Source organism: Liolophura sinensis, chromosome 6 (assembly GCF_032854445.1).
Source record: "Liolophura sinensis isolate JHLJ2023 chromosome 6, CUHK_Ljap_v2, whole genome shotgun sequence".
NCBI classification, from domain to species: Eukaryota; Metazoa; Mollusca; class Polyplacophora; order Chitonida; family Chitonidae; genus Liolophura; species Liolophura sinensis.
The window spans coordinates 81,397,700-81,420,354 of NC_088300.1; the positions used below are offsets into that span (position 1 = coordinate 81,397,700).

A 22,655-nucleotide genomic window follows, 5' to 3' on the forward strand; every position below is an offset into this window, starting at 1 on the left:
GATTTTAAAGGTTGCTTAAACTCAGACTGCAAAGGGTCAGTCCTTACAGCCAAGATTTACTTGACACCAAGCAAATATCAATGTTGTTACAATATTAGAGATGCCTATGAATCTTAAGTTAAGCATGACACGAGAAATGCCTAGGCAGTCCACAGTATGATGTATGTCCACATGTACATGTATGGAATGGTGCAGTTGTACGGTATGAAAGTGGGGACCTCCGTGGCTCAGTTGGTTAGAGCACTAGCCCAGCGTAATGACCAAGAACGGCTCATCTGGCCGTGTGGTGTGGGGTAGCAGCCTGATCCACAGTGAGGGCTCATGTCAGGCTGCTGGCAGGTCATCTGGCCGTGTGGTGTGGGCTAGCAGCCTGATCCACAGTGAGGGCTCATGTCAGGCTGCTGGCAGCTCATCTGGCCATGTGATGTGGGGTAGCAGCCTGATCCACAGTGAGGGTTCATGTCAGGCTGCTGGGGGGCTCATCTGGCCATGTGGTGTGGGCTAGCAGCCTGATTCACCTTGAAGGCTCATGTCAGGCTGCTGGCAGCTCATCTGGCCATGTGATGTGGGCTAGCAGCCTGATTTACAGTGAGGGCTCAAGTCAGGCTGCTGGCAGCTCATCTGGCCATGTGCTGTGGGCTAGCAGCCTGATCCACAGTGAGGGCTCATGTCAGGCTGCTGGCAGCTCATCTGTCCATGTGCTGTGGGCTAACAGCCTGATCCATAGTGAGGGCTCATGTCAGGCTGCTGGCGGCTCATTTGTCCATGTGATGTGGGGTAGCAGCCTGATTCACAGTGAGGGCTCATGTCAGGCTGCTGGGGGGCTCATCTGGCCATATGGTCTGTTCTAGCAGCCTGATCCACAGTGAGGGTTCATGTCAGGCTGCTGGCAGCTCATCTGGCCATGTGATGTGGGTTAGCAGCCTGATCTACAGTGAGGGCTCAAGTCAGGCTGCTGGCAGCTCATCTGTCCATGTGCTGTGGGGTAGCAGCCTGATCCACAGTGAGGGCTCATGTCAGGCTGCTGGCAGCTCATCTGCCATGTGCTGTGGGCTAGCAGCCTGATCCACAGTGTTGGCTCATGTCAGGCTACTGGCAGCTCATCTGGCCATGTGATGTGGGCTAGCAGCCTGATCCACAGTGAGGCCTCATGTCAGGCTGCTGGCAGCTCATCTGCCCATCTGCTGTGGGGTAGCAGTCTGATCCACAGTGAGGGCTCATGTCAGGCTGCTGGCAGCTCATCTGTCCATGTGCCGTGGGCTAGCAGTCTGATCCACAGTGAGGGCTCATGTCAGGCTGCTGGCAGCTCATCTGCCCATGTGATGTGGGGTAGCAGTCTGATCCACAGTGAGGGCTCATGTCAGGCTGCTGGCAGCTCATCTGCCCATGTGATGTGGGGTAGCAGTCTGATCCACAGCGAGGGCTCATGTCAGGCTGCTCGCGGCTCATCACTCTCTCTGCTTAAAAACAACAAGTCACCGTAGATACAAGACGGTACAATACAATTAAATAATGCATAACTGAAGTGTCTTACCACCAGAATTATAAACACTCATAAAACCAAAAGATATAAATGAAGTAACCTTCTGAGGAGATCACACTTTGCTTGATACTTCTCCTCGGCAGCTGCCTTTTGTTGTCGTCGCTGTGTCAGGTAAACACACCATCTCTGCAGAACAAGCCTACACTGCTTGTGATGATAGTGAGACACAGCTTTCTGTTGACGAGACGTCTTCTTTTTCTTCTTCTCCTGGTACTTTCAAGAAAAAGAAATAAAGTTGTTACTTTCATTGACATGCTTGGCTCTGGAGAATGGAAGACATGATATATGGATATACAAGTACCATCAAAAATGAAACGATATCCTCTGAAAAAATGCACTTTTTTTGGAAGAAAAACATATTTACCATTTTCCATGCAATTAATGATCGTTTTATCCTCTGCAGATAAAGGTGCTTGGCTGCCTTGACATCATTCTTCTGGCTGGAAAAAAAAACAACATGCAAAAACATTTAGTTAGTTGTACAGAAAGACTTTATCTACATGTATGAAGTATGAAGTACCTGCACTTTACAGTAGAAGTGGGCTGTCTAAGATCATGGAGGTCACAGACCTAATGTCCTTATTTCTCCAGTTCCCCACTGCATAAGGCAGGGAGAACACACACACTTACATATGCGTAATCAATCTCACCAGCAGGACAATTTCACCCTACCCCCATCCCATCCCACACAAGAAACTCTATAAACCACCAATCCAAAGAGACCCCCATCCCATACACACAACTCTCCATAGACCACCAATCCAAAGACAGCCCCATCCCATCCCACACACATAACTCTCTATAAACCACCTACCTTCGTCTTAGTTCATCAACATACTGTCTCCAGATGTTCAAGGCATTCCTACACACTGCTCTACTGTCATGTTCAGCTGCAAGAGCCTGGAATAAAAAGGCATTCTTACACATTGCTCAGCTGTCATGTTCAGCCACAACCACCTGAAATAACAAGGCATTCTTACACATCGCTCAGCTGTCATGTTCAGCCACAACCACCTGAAATAACAAGGCATTCTTACACATCGCTCAGCTGTCATGTTCAGCCACAACCACCTGAAATAACAAGGCATTTTTACACACGGCTCTGTCATGTTCAGCCCAATAACCTGAAATAACAAGGCATTCTTACACGCTGCTGTGTCGTGTTCAGCCCCAATAACCTGAAATAACAAGGCATTCTTACACATTGCTCTGTCATGTTCAGCTGTAATAGCCTGACATAACAAGGCATTCTTACACACGGCTCTGTCATGTTCAGCTGTAATAACCTGAAATAACAAGGTATTCTTACACATTGCTCTGTCATGTTCAGCTGTAATAACCTGAAATAACAAGGTATTCTTACGCACGGCTCTGTCATGTTCAGCCCCAATAACCTGAAATAACAAGGTATTCTTACACACGGCTCTGTCATGTTTAGCCCCAATAACCTGAAATAACAAGGCATTCTTACACACTGCTCTGTCATGGTCAGCCTCAATAACCTGAAATAGCAAGGCATTCTTACACACGGCTCTGTCATGTTCAGCCCCAATAACCTGAAATAACAAGGCACTCTTGCACACGGCTCTGTCATGTTCAGCTGTAAAAACCTGAAATAACAAGGCATTCTTACACACTGCTGTCATAGTCAGCTGTAATAACCTGAAATAACAAGGTATTCTTACACATTGCTCTGTCATGTTCAGCTGTAATAACCTGAAATAATAAGACATTCTTACACACGGCTCTGTCAAAGTCAGCTGTAATAACCTGAAATAACAAGGCATTCTTACACACTGCTCTGTCATGTTCAGCTGTAATAACCTGAAATAACAAGGCATTCTTACACACGGCTCTGTCATGTTCAGCTGTAATAACCTGAAATAACAAGGTATTCTTACACATTGCTCTGTCATGTTCAGCTGTAATAACCTGAAATAACAAGGCATTCTTACACACTGCTCTGTCATGGTCAGCTGTAATAACCTGAAATAACAAGGCATTCTTACACACGGCTCTGTCATGTTTAGCCCCAATAACCTGAAATAACAAGGCATTCTTACACACTGCTCTGTCATGGTCAGCCTCAATAACCTGAAATAACAAGGTATTCTTACACATTGCTCTGTCATGTTCAGCTGTAATAACCTGAAATAACAAGGCATTCTTACACACGGCTCTGTCATGTTCAGCTGTAATAACCTGAAATAACAAGGCATTCTTACACATTGCTCTGTCATGTTCAGCAGTAATAACCTGAAATAACAAGGCATTCTTACACACGGCTCTGTCATGTTCAGCTGTAATAACCTGAAATAACAAGGTATTCTTAGACATTGCTCTGTCATGTTCAGCTGTAATAACCTGAAATAACAAGGCATTCTTACACACTGCTCTGTCATGGTCAGCTGTAATAACCTGAAATAACAAGGCATTCTTACACACGGCTCTGTCATGTTCAGCTGTAATAGCCTGACATAACAAGGTATTCTTACACATTGCTCTGTCATGTTCAGCTGTAATAACCTGAAATAACAAGGCATTCTTACACATTGCTCTGTCATGTTCAGCTGTAATAACCTGAAATAACAAGGTATTCTTACACACGGCTGTCATAGTCAGCCTCAATAACCTGAAATAACAAGGCATTCTTACACACGGCTCTGTCATGGTCAGCTGTAATAACCTGAAATAACAAGGCATTCTTACACACTGCTCTGTCATGTTCAGTCCCAATAACCTGAACTAACAAGGCATTCTTACACATTGCTCTGTCATGTTCAGCTGTAATAACCTGAAATAACAAGGCATTCTTACACACTGCTATGTCATGTTCAGCTGTAATAACCTGAAATAACAAGGCATTCTTACACACTGCTCTGTCATGTTTAGCCCCAATAACCTGAAATAATAAGGCATTCTTACACACTGTTATGTCATGTTCAGCTGTAATAACCTGAAATAACAAGGCATTCTTACACATTGCTCTGTCATGTTCAGCTGTAATAACCTGATATAACAAGGTATTCTTACACACTGATCTGTCATGGTCAGCTGTAATAACCTGAAATAACAAGGCATTCTTACACACGGCTCTGTCATGGTCAGCTGTAATAACCTGAAATAACAAGGCATTCTTACACACGGCTCTGTCATGATGTTTACTCGCAATAATCAAATATAAAACTGCAACAATTAATTTCATATATATGTAAGCAGATGTGACTGTTATATAAATATGTTACCCTGGAGTACATGTATCCAATTAAAGGTATCAATGAGGTCATACCATTTTTTCTTGCTCTTCCAAAACTTCTTGGGTTTTCTGTCTCCACATGCGCAAAAATCTTCGGCCGAGATTCCCATCATACTGCACAATAGCCTGCATAGCAAAATAGAATCAGCTTTTCAGTTCCATCTGGTACACACACTGGGCATGTATACCACTGTGTTGTGTAAGTCTGACGGTTAGGTTAAAATTCCCACACTGGCTAGAGTGCCACTATTATCATGGACAATCTCCACATTGGCTAGGGTGCTACTCCTGTCATGGTCATCCCTTCACATGGACAATCCCCACACTGACTAGAGTGCCACTATTGTCACGGTCATCCCTTCACATGGACAATCCCCACACTGGCTAGGGTGCTACTATTGTCATGGTCATCCCTACACACAGACAATCCCCACATTAGCTAGGGTACTACTCCTGTCATGGCCATCTCTACACCTGGACAATCCCCACACTGGCTAGAGTGCCGCTATTGTCATGGTCATCCCTTCACCTGGACAATTTCCACACTGGATAGGATGCTACTCGTCATGGTCATCCCTACACACAGACAATCCCCACACTGGCTAGAGTGCCACTATTGTCATGGTCATCCCTACACCTGGACAATCCCCACACTGGCCAGAGTGCCATTATTGTCATGGTCATCCCTTCACATGGACAATCCCCACACTGGCCAGAGTGCCACTATTGTCATGGTCATCCCTTCATATGGACAATCCCCACACTGGCCAGAGTGCCATTATTGTCATGGTCATCCCTTCACATGAACAATCCCCACACTAGCCAGAATGCCACTTTTGTCATGGTCACCCCTTCACATGGACAATCCCCACACTGGCTAGGGTGCTACTATTGTCATGGTCATCCCTTCACATGAACAATCCCCACACTGACTAGAGTGCCATTATTGTCATGGTCATCCCTTCATATGGACAATCCCCACACTGGCCAGAGTGCAACTTTTGTCATGGTCACCCCTTCACATGGACAATCCCCACACTGGCTAGGGTGCCACTATTGTCATGGTCATCCCTACACTTGGACAATCCCCACACTAGCCAGAGTGCCACTTTTGTCATGGTCACCCCTTCACATGGACAATCCCCACACTAGCTAGGGTTCTACTCCTGTCATGGTCATCCCTTCACATGAACAATCCCCACCCTGGCCAGAGTGCCACTACTGTCATGGTCATCCCTTCATATGGACAATCCCCACACTAGCTAGGGTGCTGCTATTGTCATGGTCATCCCTTCACATGAACAATCCCCACACTGACTAAAGTGCCACTATTGTCATGGTCATCCCTTCATATCGACAATCCCCACACTGGCCAGAGTGCCACTTTTGTCATGGTCACCCCTTCACATGAACAATCCCCACACTGGCTAGGGTGCTACTATTGTCATGGTCATCCCTACACACAGACAATCCCCACACTGGCTAGAGTGCCACTACTGTCATGGTCATCCCTTCACATGGACAATCCCCACACTAGCTAGGGTTCTATTCCTGTCATGGTCATCCCTTCACATGAACAATCCCCACACTGGCCAGAGTGCCACTACTGTCATGGTCATCCCTTCATATGGACAATCCCCACACTGGCCAGAGTGCCACTATTGTCATGGTCACCCCTTCACATGGACAATCTCCACAATGGCTAGGGTGCTACTCCTGTCATGGCCATCCCTACACCTGGACAATCCCCACACTGGCTAGAGTGCCGCTATTGTCATGGTCATCCCTAAACCTGGACAATCCCCATACTAGCTAGGGTGCTACTCGTCATGGTCATCCCTACACACAGACAATCCCCACACTGGCTAGAGTGCCACTATTGTCATGGTCATCCCTTCACATGAACAATCCCCACACTGGCTAGAGTGCCATTATTGTCATGGTCATCCGTATACATGGACAATCCCCACACTAGCTAGAGTGCCACTACTGTCATGGTCATCCCTTCACATGGACAATCCCCACACTAGCTAGGGTGCTACTCCTGTCATGGTCACCCCTTCACATGAACAATCCCCACACTGGCTAGAGTGCCACTATTGTCATGGTCATCCCTTCATATGGACAATCCCCACACTAGCCAGAGTGCCACTATTGTCATGGTAACCCTTTCACATGGACAATCCCCACACTGGCTAGGGTGCCACTATTGTCATGGTTATACCTTCACCTGGACAATCCCCACACTGGCTAAGGAGCTACTCCTGTCATGGTCATCCCTTCACATGGACAATTCCCACACTGGCTAGGTTGCTACTGCTGTCATGGTCATCCCTACACCTGGACAATCCCCATACAGGCTAGGTTGCTACTCCTGTCATGGTCATCCCTTCACATGGACAATCCCCACACTGGCCAGAGTGCCACTTTTGTCATGGTCACCCCTTCACATGAACAATCCCCACACTGGCTAGGGTGCTACTATTGTCATGGTCATCCCTACACACAGACAATCCCCACACTGGCTAGAGTGCCACTACTGTCATGGTCATCCCTTCACATGGACAATCCCCACACTAGCTAGGGTTCTATTCCTGTCATGGTCATCCCTTCACATGAACAATCCCCACACTGGCCAGAGTGCCACTACTGTCATGGTCATCCCTTCATATGGACAATCCCCACACTGGCCAGAGTGCCACTATTGTCATGGTCACCCCTTCACATGGACAATCTCCACAATGGCTAGGGTGCTACTCCTGTCATGGCCATCCCTACACCTGGACAATCCCCACACTGGCTAGAGTGCCGCTATTGTCATGGTCATCCCTAAACCTGGACAATCCCCATACTAGCTAGGGTGCTACTCGTCATGGTCATCCCTACACACAGACAATCCCCACACTGGCTAGAGTGCCACTATTGTCATGGTCATCCCTTCACATGAACAATCCCCACACTGGCTAGAGTGCCATTATTGTCATGGTCATCCGTATACATGGACAATCCCCACACTAGCTAGAGTGCCACTACTGTCATGGTCATCCCTTCACATGGACAATCCCCACACTAGCTAGGGTGCTACTCCTGTCATGGTCACCCCTTCACATGAACAATCCCCACACTGGCTAGAGTGCCACTATTGTCATGGTCATCCCTTCATATGGACAATCCCCACACTAGCCAGAGTGCCACTATTGTCATGGTAACCCTTTCACATGGACAATCCCCACACTGGCTAGGGTGCCACTATTGTCATGGTTATACCTTCACCTGGACAATCCCCACACTGGCTAAGGAGCTACTCCTGTCATGGTCATCCCTTCACATGGACAATTCCCACACTGGCTAGGTTGCTACTGCTGTCATGGTCATCCCTACACCTGGACAATCCCCATACAGGCTAGGTTGCTACTCCTGTCATGGTCATCCCTTCACATGGACAATCCCCACACTGGCTTGGTTGCTACTCCTGTCATGGTCATCCCTTCACATGGACAATCCCCACACTGGCTTGGTTGCTACTCCTGTCATGGTCATCCCTAAACATAGAGAATCCCCACACTGGCTTGGTTGCTAATCCTGTCATGGTCATCCCTACACCTGGACAATCCCCATGCTGGCTAGGTTGCTACTCCTGTCATGGTCATCCCTTAACATGGACAATCCCCACACTGGCTTGGTTGCTACTCCTGTCATGGTCATCCCTACACCTGGACAATCCCCACACTGGCTTGGTTGCTACTCCTGTCATGGTCATCCCTAAACATAGACAATCCCCACACTGGCTTGGTTGCTACTCCTGTCATGGTCATCCCTACACCTGGACAATCCCCACACTGGCTAGGTTGCTACTCCTGTCATGGTCATTAGAAATTAGAAAACATGGTTTGTACCATTCTCTCAGCCATTCGGTCGTTTTGACTCTTCTCGGACTCAACAAACCACTGGTAGAAAAAACGTGCCTGCAGATTCTCCCTGCAAACAAATAGATGGACAAGGATTAGTGATAGCTTTGAATATTCTCCGTTCAAACAGACAAACTCACAAGTTCTGTTGACACAATTGAATATTCTCCCTCCAAACAGACAGACTGACAAGCTCTAGTGACACAATTGAATATTCTCCCTGACTACAGACTGACTGACAAGCTCTAGTGACACATCTGAGTATTTTCTCTGCAGATTGACAAGCTCCTGTGACACAATTGAAGATTCTCCCTACAACCAGACAGATAGACAAGCTCTAGAGACACATTTGAATATTCTCCCTGCAGACAGACAGATTGACAAGGACTAGTGACACATCTCAATATTCTCCCTGCACATTGACAGGCTCCTGTGACACATTTGAAGATTCTCCCTGCAACCAGACAGGTTGACAAGCTCTACAGGCACATCTGAATATTGTTCCTGCAGACAGACAGATTGGCAAAGGACTAGTGACACATTTGAAGATTCTCCCTGCAACCAGACATATTGACAAGCTCTAGTGACACATCTGAATATTCTCCCTGCAGAGAGACAGATTGGCAAGGACTAGTGACACATCTGAATAATTTCCCTGCAGACAGACAGATTGACAAGCTCCTGCAACACATTTGAAGATTCTCCCTTCAGACAGGTAGATTGACAAGCTCCAGTGACGCATTTGAATGCTGCCCTCCCATGAGACCTCAACACAGGATTATCGAATTCTTAAAATAAGCTTTCGATTTTATAAGTGGTTTCGCCATAAAGACTACAGAAAACTGAAAGCTAGAAATTTGAGCTCACTACATATATGTTTAAAAGCCCATAAACAGAGCTGTCTCTAATATTTGACATTCTGAAAATGGAGAACCAATACCTTCTGAATTCTTCAGCTGTCCGTGACATTTGACGTACTGGACAACGATAACCAAGACCTTCTGAATTCTTCAGCTGTCCGTGACATTTGACATACTGGCCAAGGATAACCAATACCTTCTGAATTCTTCAGCTGTCTGTGACATTTGACATGCTGGCCAAGGATAACCAATACCTTCTGAATTCTTCAGCTGTCTGTGACATTTGACATGCTGGACAAGGATAACCAAGACCTTCTGAATTCTTCAGCTGCCTGTGACATTTGACATGCTGGACAAGGATAACCAATACCTTCTGAATTCTTCAGCTGTCTGTGACATTTGACATGCTGGACAAGGATAACCAATACCTTCTGAATTCTTCAGCTGCCTGTGACATTTGACATGCTGGACAAGGATAACCAATACCTTCTGAATTCTTCCGCTGTCTGTGACATTTGACATGCTGGACAAGGATAACCAATACCTTCTGAATTCTTCAGCTGTCTATGACATTTGACATGCTGGACAACGATAACCAAGACCTTCTGAATTCTTCAGCTGCCTGTGACATTTGACATGCTGGACAAGGATAACCAATACCTTCTGAATTCTTCAGCTGTCTGTGACATTTGACATGCTGGACAAGGATAACCAATACCTTCTGAATTCTTCGGCTGTCTGTGACATTTGACATGCTGGACAAGGATAACCAATACCTTCTGAATTCTTCAGCTGTCTGTGACATTTGACATGCTGGACAAGGATAACCAATACCTTCTGAATTCTTCAGCTGTCTATGACATTTGACATGCTGGACAACGATAACCAAGACCTTCTGAATTCTTCAGCTGCCTGTGACATTTGACATGCTGGACAAGGATAACCAAGACCTTCTGAATTCTTCAGCTGTGAGTGACATTTGACATGCTGGACAAGGATAACCAATACCTTCTGAATTCTTCAGCTGTCCGTGACATTTGACATGCTGGACAAGGATAACCAATACCTTCTGAATTGTTCAGCTTTCTGTGAGTTGTATTGTTTATTCTTCATGATATGGACAAAGACTTTCATCCTGAAGAAGTATTTTGGCAGATTCGCCCAGTAGAAGTAAGCTTCTGCCTTTATCTCCAGGGACTGAAACAGATCCAAAAGATAGAAAAGATACATTATTATTACAGAATGTCTTCAGAAGTGAACATAAACACAGCTTATTGCACCAATTTACCATGTAACTGCTCTACAAACATCACTTCGTAGGTTCTTAACGATGATGAGTTTTCAGCAGGTTGTGCCCCACAATCAGCCATCAACAACCATTATCTTACAATGTATATCTCATGCTGTGTGGGACTATGGGTCTACAGTCCTCTCAGTCCAGGAACTTGTCTGTGCAAAATATCTACATGTACTGAGGTGAAATTATATTAGAAAATGTACATACATATGCCTCTGCTATTCTATGCAGTCAGGGACAAGGAGACTAAAACTAAATTAAAAAAGAAAAAGACAAAATTGCTTTATTCATAATGTTTTAAAACTTTTTAAAGTGTTTCAGCACTATTTACAATACCACTTTGACAATCATCATTACTCCATCCAGGACATGTTCATGCACAATTCATCAGTTTTACACCATTTAAACATGTTAATCATTCTGTGTCAGTCTGCTTTCACTTATTCTCCAATGTACCTAACCACAGCCATCTAACTTGACCCCTCAACTTCCACTCCTCTACTGACTGCTGAGCTATTTCTACATGAGCAAAAAAGAAATAAAAAAAACAAAAGAGCCAAACGTTATTAACAATGGTTAAAGCAATATGCCCGTCGCTGTAGAATTTGAGAGCAATCACATTCAACCTTACACAGTGTTTGTGAAGAAGGGAGAAAGTGGCCACACTGAAAATAAACTTAGAATAAAAGTATTAAATATTCAAATTTCACACAATTTCCATGCCTGAATTCATCATACAATTATAAATTATTATTTATTTTAATTAACAAAATAGCAGTTAATATAATGGTGAAACATGGCAAAGGATTCTTACCTGCTTGTGTTGTTTGTAAAGCTTGTACTGTACAAGAGTGTGCCAGCACTTCCGTAATGTACACAACCTGAGAGAAAATACACCATGTCAACATAGTTAAGAGGGTGTAACTGTACAAGAGAGTGCCGGCACTTCTGTAATGTACGCAACCTGAGAGAAAATACACCGTGTCAACAGTCAAAAGGATGCACTGTACCAGAGTGTGCCAACACTTCCATAATGTACACAACCTGACAGAAAATACACCATGTCAACATAGTTAAGAGGGTGTACTGTACAAGAGTGTGCCAGCACTTCTCTAATGTACACAACCTGAGAGAAAATACACCAAGTCAACATCAAAAGGATGCACTGTACCAGAGTGTGCCAATGCTTCCGTAATATACACAACCTGACAGAAAATACACCAAGTCAACACAGAGTCAAGAAGGTGAATTGTACCACAGCATGCCAACACTTCTGTAATGTACACAACCTGAGAGAAAATACACCATGTCAACATAGAGTCAAGAGGCGTACTGTACCACAGCGTGCAGGCAATTCTGTAAGGTACACAACCTTAGAGAAAATACACCATATCAACAATCAAGAATATGTACTGTACCAAAGTGTGCCAACACTTCTGTAATGTACACAGCCTGAGGGAAATACACCATGTCAACATAGAGTCAAGAGGTGTACTGTACCAGTGTGCTAGCACTTCTGTAATCTACACAACCTGAGAGAAAATACAACATGTCAAGATAGAGTCAAGAATATGTACTGTACCAAAGTGTGCCAACACTTCTGTAATGTACACAGCCTGATAGAAAATACACCATGTCAAGATAGAGTCAAGAGGATGTACTGTACCACAGTGTGTCAACAATTTGCAAAAATACATCATGTCAGCATACAGTCAAGAATATGTACCGTACCAGTGCGTGCCAACACTTCTGTAATGTACACAATCTAAGAGTATATCCACCATGTCAACAGAGTCAAGAGGATGTTGTAATGTACACAATCTGAGAGAAAATACACCATGTCAACATACAGTCAAGAATATGTACTGTACCAGTGCGTGCCAACACTTCTGTAATGTACACAATCTAAGAGTATATCCACCATGTCAACAGAGTCAAGAGGATGTTGTAATGTACACAGCCTGAGAGAAAATACACCATGTCAACAGTCAAGAGGTGTACTGTACCACAGCGTGCCAGCACTTCTGTAATGTACACAACCTGAGAGAAAATACACCATGTCAACGGTCAAGAGCATGTATCGTACCAGAGTGTGCCAGCACTTCTGTAATGTACACACAATGTCAAAAGAGTCAAAAGGATGCACTGTACTAGAGTTTGCCAACACTTCCATAATGTACACAACCTGACAGAAAATACACCATGTCAACATGGTCAAGAGGGTACACTGTACCAGTGTGTGCCAACACTTCTGTAATGTACACAACCTAAGAGAAAATACACCATGTCAACTGAGTCAAGAGGATGTTGTAATGTACACAGCCTGAGAGAAAATACACCATGTCAACAGAATGTACTGTACCACAGCATTCCACCACTTCTGTAATGTCCACAACCATAGGGAAAATACACCATGTCAACATGGAGTCAAGAGCATGTACCGTACCAGGGTGCCAACACTTCTGTAATGTACACACCCTGAGAGAAAAATACACCATGTCAACATACATGTACACTAGAATGATTTATCTATTTGATTGGTGTTTTCTGCCGTACTCAAGAATATTTCACTTATACAACGGCGGCCAGCATTATGGTGGGTGGAAACCGGGCACAGCCTGGGGGAAACCCACAACCATCTGCAGGTTGCTGGTGGACCTTCCCACGTACGGCCGGAGAGGAATCCAGTATGAGTTGGACTTGAACTCACAGCGACCGCATTGTTGAGAGACTCCTGGGTCATTACGCTGCGCTAGCGTGCTAACCAACTGAGCAACGGAGGCCCCCACTAGATGACTAACACTTGTCTAGCATCACTAAAGTGGGAGGGGTTGTCTTTTATGTGTTCAGCTATTGCTGATTTGGAGTCTAATTTTTCCACAGAAGCCTTGAAATCCTTTACATGGGTTCCCAGAGATCTGCCTGTTTCACCTATAAAAGACATAGGGGTTTTTGCTATCTCAACCCTTAACTGTGGTTATCTATAGTGATTTCTTACTAGATCTGCCCCTAACTGTGGTTACTTCTTTGCTCTCCTACTAACTGTGGTTACTTAGGGTGGTTTCTTGCCAGCTCTACCCTTGACTGTGGTTACCACTGTGTTTTTTTGCTACTGTAGCTCTCCCCTTGACTGTTTCTTTCTAGCTCTCACTTTAACTGATTGTCCCCTTCACTATGGTTACCTATAGTGGTTTCTTGATGGCTCTCCCCCTAAGTGTGGTTACCTATAGTGGTTTCTTGCTAGCTCTCCCCTAACTGTGGTTACCTATAGTAGTTTCTTGATGGCTTGCCCCCTAACTGTGGTTACCTATAGTGGTTTCTTGATAGTTCTTCCACTAACTGTGATTACCTTTAGTGGTTTCTTGCTAGCTCTACCCCTAACTGTGATTCCTATGGTGGTTTCTTCCGAGCTCTCCTTTTAACTGTGGTTACCTATAGCGGTTTCTTGCTAGCTCTCCCCTTGGCTGTAATTACCTAAAGTGGTTTCTTGTCAGCTCTATCCTTAACTGTGGTTACTTTTAGTGGTTCCTTGCTAGTGCCCCCCCCCCCCCTTAACTGTGCTTAACTATAGTGGTTTCCTGTTAGCGCTACCTCTAACTGTGGTGGTTTCTTGAGAGCTTTCCCCTTAAATGTGGTTACATATGAGGGTTTCCTGCTAGCTCTCCTCTTAACTGGGTTACCTATAGTGGTTTCCTGCTAGCTCTCCTCTTAACTGTGGTCTCTCTAGTGGTTTCTTACTTGCTCTCACTTTAATAGTGATTATCTATAGTGGTGTCTTCCGAGCTCTCCCCTTGACTGTGGTTACCTATAGTGGTTTCTTCTGACCTTTACCCCTAACTGTGCATCTTACTTTTTTGTACTGTTTCTTACTTGCTCTGACCTTAACAGTGATTATCTATAGAGGTTACTTTCTAGCTCTCCCCTAACTGTGGTTACCTATAGTGGTTTCTTGATAGCTCTCCCCTTAAATATGGTTACCTATAGTGGTTTTTTGTTCGCTCTCCCCTTAACTATGGTTACCTATTGTGGTTTCTTGCTAGCTCTCTCCTTAAATGTGGTTATCTATGGTGGTTTCTTGTTAGCTCTCTCCTTAAATGTGGTTATCTATAGTGGTTTCTTGCTAGCTCTCCCCTTAAATGTGGTTATCTATAGTGGTTTCTTATAAGCTCTCCCCTTAACTGTGGTCATCGTTTTCTCACTATCTTTACCCCTAACTGTTTTTACCTATAGTTGTTTCTTACTAGTTCTACCCCTAACTGTGGTTACCTATAGTGGTTTCTTACTAGTTCTACCCTAACTGTGGTTACCTATAGTGGTTTCTTGCGAGTTGTGTTTGGGGCAACATATGTAAGTTTTCCTTCTCCTCACATCTGTATAACCATCTAGCCCAGGTCTGTCTAATCAGCTGAAACGTGAAAATGAGATTATTGTCCGTAAACATACATACATGTATCTCGCAGTGACAACATATAAGAATTTTTGACATTTCAAGCATAAAGCTATATGTACTGAATGTGTCTATAAAGAATAAACAAATCTTGTTTTATTTATCTGACTGTGTTATATCTAGGAATTTTCATTTATATGATGGGGGTCAGTTTTGTATTGGAAGGACACAGGAGTGACTGGTGTAATTCACCAACTGCTGGTAAATTACAGACATTTCTTAGCGTAACATCAAGACAGTGTACATGTATACCAAATTGTTAGTTGTTAAGACAACTATCTTCAACGAACAATTAGACTGTAAAAATGGGTGTCACTGACAACTTTTTGTTACCATGGCCCCGAGAACAGTGGGGCCTGTCCAAGGCCGGGTTTGATCTCACACCTCATGGGTCTCATCAGAAATTGAAAGGTTATTTCATGTTAAAACTTTGGAATTCATCCAAAGTGGCTGGATGAAATTAAGTACCTGTCTGTTATAGAAGTCAGCTGCTATCTGTTGTCTGGTTATCTTCATTCTCCTTCTCACACATGCTAGTCTTAACCCATTCAAACTAAGTACCTGAAAACAGCAATACAAATTCCACAGATAAACAAACAGCCATAACATTTCACCACGTTTCACCATATTTTGAATGATGCTGACAGAACCAGCATGAAGCATTTTGTGAACTGGACAATCTCAAGTAACTACATTTCACTTTACAGTCCTTCATATTTCAGTTCACATTCTATTATGCAGATTGTGTTATTTAACTTTCAATTTAAATAAAAATCATTTCTGATAGGTTGTAATGTTACATGAGTTCATGCACAAATTCACCACAGAGGTCTTTGATATGCAAATCGCGAACTCCATTTGACAGTCCATGCAACCCAGTGAAATGACTGAGGAAATGTTGAGCTATGAGGTAAAAAAAACTTTCTTGGTCTTTAATATGCAAATCACTACTGACGATTAGCTATCTGTGTACTATGGGTGGCTACTGCAACCCTATGACTGGCTAAAAACTTTAACCAAACTGGACACTGGCACTGACACCGCCACAGACAGCATCTGATCCCTCTCTCACAATACCTCTCCTTACTTTGCAAAGGCAAGCTAAAAAATAAACTACAAGTGTCAAACTAATGTACAGAAGAAAAGAGATGATGGACTTACCAGCAGATGTCTGAGATAGTGAAGATCAGCCTGCTCTATCTTCTCTCTCTGATCATGTTTCAGACAGATATCTTCAGTGAAATTAAGGAAAACCACACACTGTAGTCCACAATTTAATTTCAATTTGAAGTCTGACCCAGGAGCCTCTCACCAATGCGGTCACCTTGAGCTCAAGTCCAGCTCATACTGGCTTAAGTACACAGGAAACCTGCTGATGGTCGTGGGTTTGCCGCTGTCTTTAATCAGTTTCCTCCCACCATAATGCTGGCCACCGTTACATAAGTGAAATATTCTTGAGTACGATGTAAAACACCAACAAAATAAAATAAATCGTTTTAAAGATTTATGTACAGAAATGTTAGCTACAGAAAATTTAGGTACAGAAGACTGAGTTACATAAATTTAGCTTCTTAAGGTTTGAATACTGAACTTTTGGCTACGGAAGTTTAAGCAACCTTTAGATTGTTCTGTTTGCCTTGCAGCAGTACCAACATATCACAATAAGTATAAAACCAATATAACAATGCAAGCCACTTCACCACCATAAAAGCTCACATCAGTGATAGACAGAAAAGGATACATAGTTTCCATTGTGTCAGAGTCCTCCTGAGAGTGATCCGCCTGGCCAGAAATTTCAGTCTGTGTTCATGTTCAGCCAGGGACCACCGCATTCTGAACCTCTCGTACCACTGACTCAGGCACATGTTCACAAGGTTACTCTGGTACACCTTCTGGGCAAACTCTGTAAACAAACACAGTACAGTGAGAACCTCTCACACAAGTGACTCAGGCACATGTTCACAAGGTTACTCTGGTACATCTTCTAGGCAAACTCTGTAAACAAACATGGTACAGTGTGAACCTCTCTTACCACTGACTCAGGCACATGTTCACAAGGTTACTCTGGTACATCTGTGCCAACTCTGTAAACAAACACAGTACAGTGAGAACCTCTCGTACCACTGACTCAGGCACTCGTTCACAAGGTTACACTGGTACACCTTCTGGGCAAACTCTGTAAACAAACACTGTACAGTGAGAACCTCTCGTACCACTGACTCAGGCACATGTTCACAAGATTACTCTGGTACATCTGTGCCAACTCTGTAAACAAACACGGTACAGTATGAACCTCTCACACAAGTGACTCAGGCACATGTTCACAAGGTTACTCTGGTACACCTTCTGGGCAAACTCTGTAAACAAACACGGTACAGTGTGAACCTCTCATACCGCTGACTCAGGCACATGTTCACAAGGTTACTCTGGTACATCTGTGCCAACTCTGTAAATAAACACGGTACAGTATGAACCTCTCACACGAGTGACTCAGGCACATGTTCACAAGGTTACTCTGGTACATCTTCCAGGCAAACTCTGTAAACAAACACGGTACAGTGTGAACCTCTCGTACCACTGACTCAGGCACTCCTTCACAAGGTTACTCTGGTACATCTTCTGGGCAAACTCTGTAAACAAACATGGTACAGTGTGAACCTCTCGTACTACTGACTCAGGCACTCGGTTACAAGGTTACTCTGGTACATCTTCTGGGCAAATTCGGTAAACAAACACGGTACAGTGTGAACCTCTCACACCAGTGACTCAGACACTCGTTCACAAGGTTACTCTGGTACATCTGTGCCAAATCTGTAAACAAACACGGTACAGAGTAAACCTCTCACACCAGTGACTCAGGCACATGTTCACAAGGTTACACTGGTACATCTGTGCCAAATCTGTAAACAAACACGGTACATTGTGAACCTCTCACACAAGTGACTCAGACACTCGTTCACAAGGTTACTCTGGTACATCTGTGCCAAATCTGTAAACAAACACGGTACAGAGTAAACCTCTCACACCAGTGACTCAGGCACATGTTCACAAGGTTACACTGGTACATCTGTGCCAAATCTGTAAACAAACACGGTACATTGTGAACCTCTCACACAAGTGACTCAGGCACACGTTCACAAGGTTACTCTGGTACATCTTCTAGGCAGACTCTGTAAACAAACACGGTACAGTGTGAACCTCTTGTACCAGGGACTCAGGCACATGTTTACAAGGTTACTCTGGTACATTTTCTGTGCAAACTCTGTAAACAAACAGTATGAACCTCTCGAACCAGTGACCTGTAGTCTACACATGCAATAATTAATACACACACCCTCACATGTCTGACAACAAGTTACACAAGTACTAGCAATTAAAGCTTCAGTACAAGGTGAAATCATTATGCATCTGTCAATATTAAAACATGTCAGAAATTCTGGACTTAAAGTGAACGTGATGAAAACTCCAAATTTACTTTGAATTCATACCTTTTCTACTCTGCTTGAATTTGCGTATCTGTGAGTAGGTCAGAAGACTATGAAAACACTTCACCAGAAGACCATTCTCGTAAATCCTAGCCGCTCGTCGTAGTCTCTCCTTTTCTGTCAGTCTGTCCTGATATACCTGACACCACAGCAACCAGTGCTGATGGAGAATAACACAGAACATCAATCAGTACTGAGGGGAAAAATACAACACAACATATTAAAGAGCAACCAATGTTAGGGTTGGGGATGGGGTTTGTGGGGGCAGGGGCAGGGGGCGATGGTGAGGGGATACAACATAACATCAGAGCAACCAGTACTGAGGAGGTAAAATACCACAGAATATCAGAGCAACCAATGCTGAGAGGGAAGGGATACCACAGAACATTAGAGCAACTGACACTGAGGGCGAAGGGATACCACAGAACATCAGACCAACCAACGCTGAGGGGGAAGGGATACTACAGAACATCAGACCAACCAATGCTGAGGGGGAAGGGATACTACAGAACATCAGACCAACCAACGCTGAGGGGGGAGGGATACCACAGAACATCAGACCAACCAACGCTGAGGGGGAAGGGATACCACAGAACATCAGACCAACCAATGCTGAGGGGGAAGGAATACCACAGAACATCAGATCAACCAGTGCTGAGGGGGAAGGGATACCACAGAACATCAGATCAACCAGTGCTGAGGGGAAGGGATACCACAGAACATCAGACCAACCAACAATGCTGAGGGGGAAGGGATACTACAGAACATCAGACCAATCAACGCTGAGGGGGGAGGGATACCACAGAACATCAGACCAACCAACGCTGAGGGGGAAGGGATACCACAGAACATCAGACCAACCAGTGCTGAGGGTGAAGGGATACCACAGAACATCAGATCAACCAGTGCTGAGGGGGAAGGGATACCACAGAGAACATCAAACCCAACCAGTGCTGAGGGGGAAGGGATACCACAGAACATCAGATCAACCAGTGCTGAGGGGGCAATATACCACAGAACATCAGAGTAACCAGGTTGGGGGGGTTTGATGAGATATTACAGAACATTAGAGCAACCAGTACCTAGAGGAAAAATACCACAGAGCATCAGATCAAGCAGTGCCGAGGCACGGGGGGATACAACAGAGCAGATCAGCCAGAGCTGAGGAGGCAAAAATATCATGGACCGATTCGCCTGAACATCAGCCTTATGCACTGAATTAATGGGCTTTTGCTGGATAAATTTGTTACATGGTTACTCAGTGACAGGATACCCAAAATATATGGTGTCAGTCACCAATACTTTGCATGAGGCATCAAAATCCATGTTACTGACATCTATCGTACCCACTGGTAGTGCCTGGTGCTAGGCGATTGTTGCACCCTGTTATATTAAATGGACGTTGCAAAAATTGATTTTTTTTTTTTTTTTTGATTGGTGTTTTACCCCGTACTCAAGAATATTTCACTTATACGACGGCAGCCAGCATTATGGTGGGTGGAAAACGGGCACAGCCCGGGGGAAACCCACGACCATCCGCAGGTTGCTGGAAGACCTTCCCACTTATGGCCAGAGAGGAAGCCAGCATGAGCTGGACTTGAACTCACAGCGACCGCATTGGTGAGAGGCTCCTGGGTCATTACGTTGCGCTAGCGCGCTAACCGACTGAGCCACGGAGGCCCCCCCAAAATTGAACTGTTATTTTAGATGTCATCTACATAAAGTTGAGACTTCCATATGTCCACTGACACACATCTGGTTTGAGTGAACAATCACATGTTCTGTTTTATCCAGAGGTTTCCGTCTGACAATCAACTCATTCATGTCGCTGTTTTTAGAAAGCCAGGTTTATTTTTAGTCAGTTACCTCCCCTTGTTGTCTAGACGGGAGATGTTCAGGAAACTTGAAAATCTCAGGCACAGACCTGTGTTGTGATTAAGTGGTCTACTTAATTGCATGTTACAGTTGTATCTTGTAGTGCGACAGCTCAGACCAGAGGGCAGATTTCCCTTTGCGTGTATGATACAGTTGTATCTTGTCGTGTGGACAGCTTACACCAGTGACAGATTTCCCCTTACATGTACGATACAGTTGTATCTTGTCGTGTGGACAGCATAGACCAAGTGACAGATTTCCCCTTACATGTATGATACAGTTGTATCTTGTCGTGCGACAGCTTAGACCAGTGACAGATTTCCCCTTACATGTATGATACAGTTGTATCTTGTCGTGTGGACAGCTTACACCAGTGACAGATTTCCCCTTGCGTGTATGATACAGTTGTATCTTGTCGTGTGGACAGCTTACAACAGTGATAGATTTCCCCTTACGTCTATGATACAGTTGTATCTTGTCGTGCGACAGCTTAGACCAGAGACAGATTTCCCCTTACATGTATGATACAGTTGTATCTTGTCGTGTGGACAGCTTACACCAGTGACAGATTTCCCTTTGCGTTTATGATACAGTTGTATCTTGTCGTGTGGACAGCTTACACCAGTGACAAATTTCCCCTTAGGTGTATGAAACAGTTGTATCTTGTCGTGCGACAGCTTAGACCAGTGACAGATTTCCCCTTACATGTATGATACAGTTGTATCTTGTCGTGTGGACAGCTTAGACCAGTGACAGATTTCCCTTTGCGTGTATGATACAGTTGTATCTTGTCGTGTGGACAGCTTACACCAGTGACAGATTTCCCCTTAGGTGTATGATACAGTTGTATCTTGTCGTGCGACAGCTTAGACCAGTGACAGATTTCCCCTTACGTGTATGATACAGTTGTATCTTGTTGTACGGACAGCTTAGACCAGTTTCCCCTTGCATGTACGATACAATCATATCTTGTTGTACGGACAGTTTAGACCAGTGACAGATTTCCCTTTGCGTGTATGATACAGTTGTATCTGGTCGTTGGACAACTTAGACCTGTGACAGATTTCCCCTTACGTTTATGGTACTCTTTTTTCTTTTTCTTTTTCAGAAAATACAGGCCGAGGAGGTTTATTTAGGAGCCGAATGTAACTTATTTTTGTATTTAGCTGAACCAATTCAAAAATTCAGAATTTCTTTTGGAGGTATGTCCCTTTAACAACAAGGTATAGCAGCTGATTTTCTATCAATGTGGTCAAAATCAATGTGTGACAAAGCTCTTTACCTGAATCTGAATCCTGTATGACCAGAACTGCAAAGACACAGTCTCCATCTGTCTACGTTGTTGTTGTATCTCGTACTGCTGTATCCATCTCTGCCAAGTCCTCCTAGTCAAATGATGGAATGAGCTAATCAATGTAGACCATTCACTAGAAGGATCACAATATGTAAACTAACCAAATCATTGTCAAAATGATTATTTACAGAATATGACATTCAGTAAGGTTAAAAAAAGTGGAAGCAGCCAGTCAAGTCTTTTCGAATCAGGTTGTTACGCTTGGCTTGTCAAAAACGGCAGTACATTTCAGCTGGTGGTTAAAGGGGCTTGCCTTATAATCAATACATATATCTGGGGTGCAGGTGCTATGTGTGCCTTGGTCAGAGAATTAGTATATTCCATCACCCTCACTGTTTGTGGGCTTTTGTCAGGGCATTAGTACATTCCACCACCTTCACTATTTGTGGGCTTTCGGCAGGGGATTAGTACATTCCACCACCCTCACTGTTTGTGGGGCCTTGGTCAGGGGATTAGTACATTTCACCACACTCATTATTTGTGGAGTCATGGACAGGGATTAGTACATTCCACCACCCTCAGTGTTTGTGGGCCTTGGTCAGGGATTAGTACATTCCACCACCCTCACTGTTTGTGGGGCCTTAGTCAGGGGATTATTTCATTTCACCACCCTCAATGTTTGTGGGCCTT

General features: G+C 44.2%; 1 protein-coding gene across 2 annotated transcripts in view; it reads right to left on the bottom strand.

Moving 5' to 3' along the window:
• The window catches only part of LOC135467750 (protein SFI1 homolog), a 68,351-nt gene that overhangs the window by 17,513 nt on the left and 28,183 nt on the right, over positions 1-22,655 (bottom strand). For both annotated transcript variants that reach the window (XM_064745584.1, XM_064745583.1), the window contains exons 8-20: positions 21,954-22,056; positions 18,800-18,956; positions 17,053-17,214; positions 16,473-16,543; positions 15,780-15,872; positions 15,172-15,269; positions 11,679-11,745; positions 10,634-10,764; positions 8,696-8,777; positions 4,833-4,925; positions 2,358-2,443; positions 1,908-1,983; positions 1,584-1,756 (exon numbers count right to left, since the gene is read on the bottom strand). In XM_064745584.1, the coding sequence (XP_064601654.1) occupies positions 1,584-1,756; positions 1,908-1,983; positions 2,358-2,443; positions 4,833-4,925; positions 8,696-8,777; positions 10,634-10,764; positions 11,679-11,745; positions 15,172-15,269; positions 15,780-15,872; positions 16,473-16,543; positions 17,053-17,214; positions 18,800-18,956; positions 21,954-22,056 (1,392 nt within the window). The remainder of the gene's footprint in view (positions 1-1,583; positions 1,757-1,907; positions 1,984-2,357; positions 2,444-4,832; positions 4,926-8,695; positions 8,778-10,633; positions 10,765-11,678; positions 11,746-15,171; positions 15,270-15,779; positions 15,873-16,472; positions 16,544-17,052; positions 17,215-18,799; positions 18,957-21,953; positions 22,057-22,655) is intronic.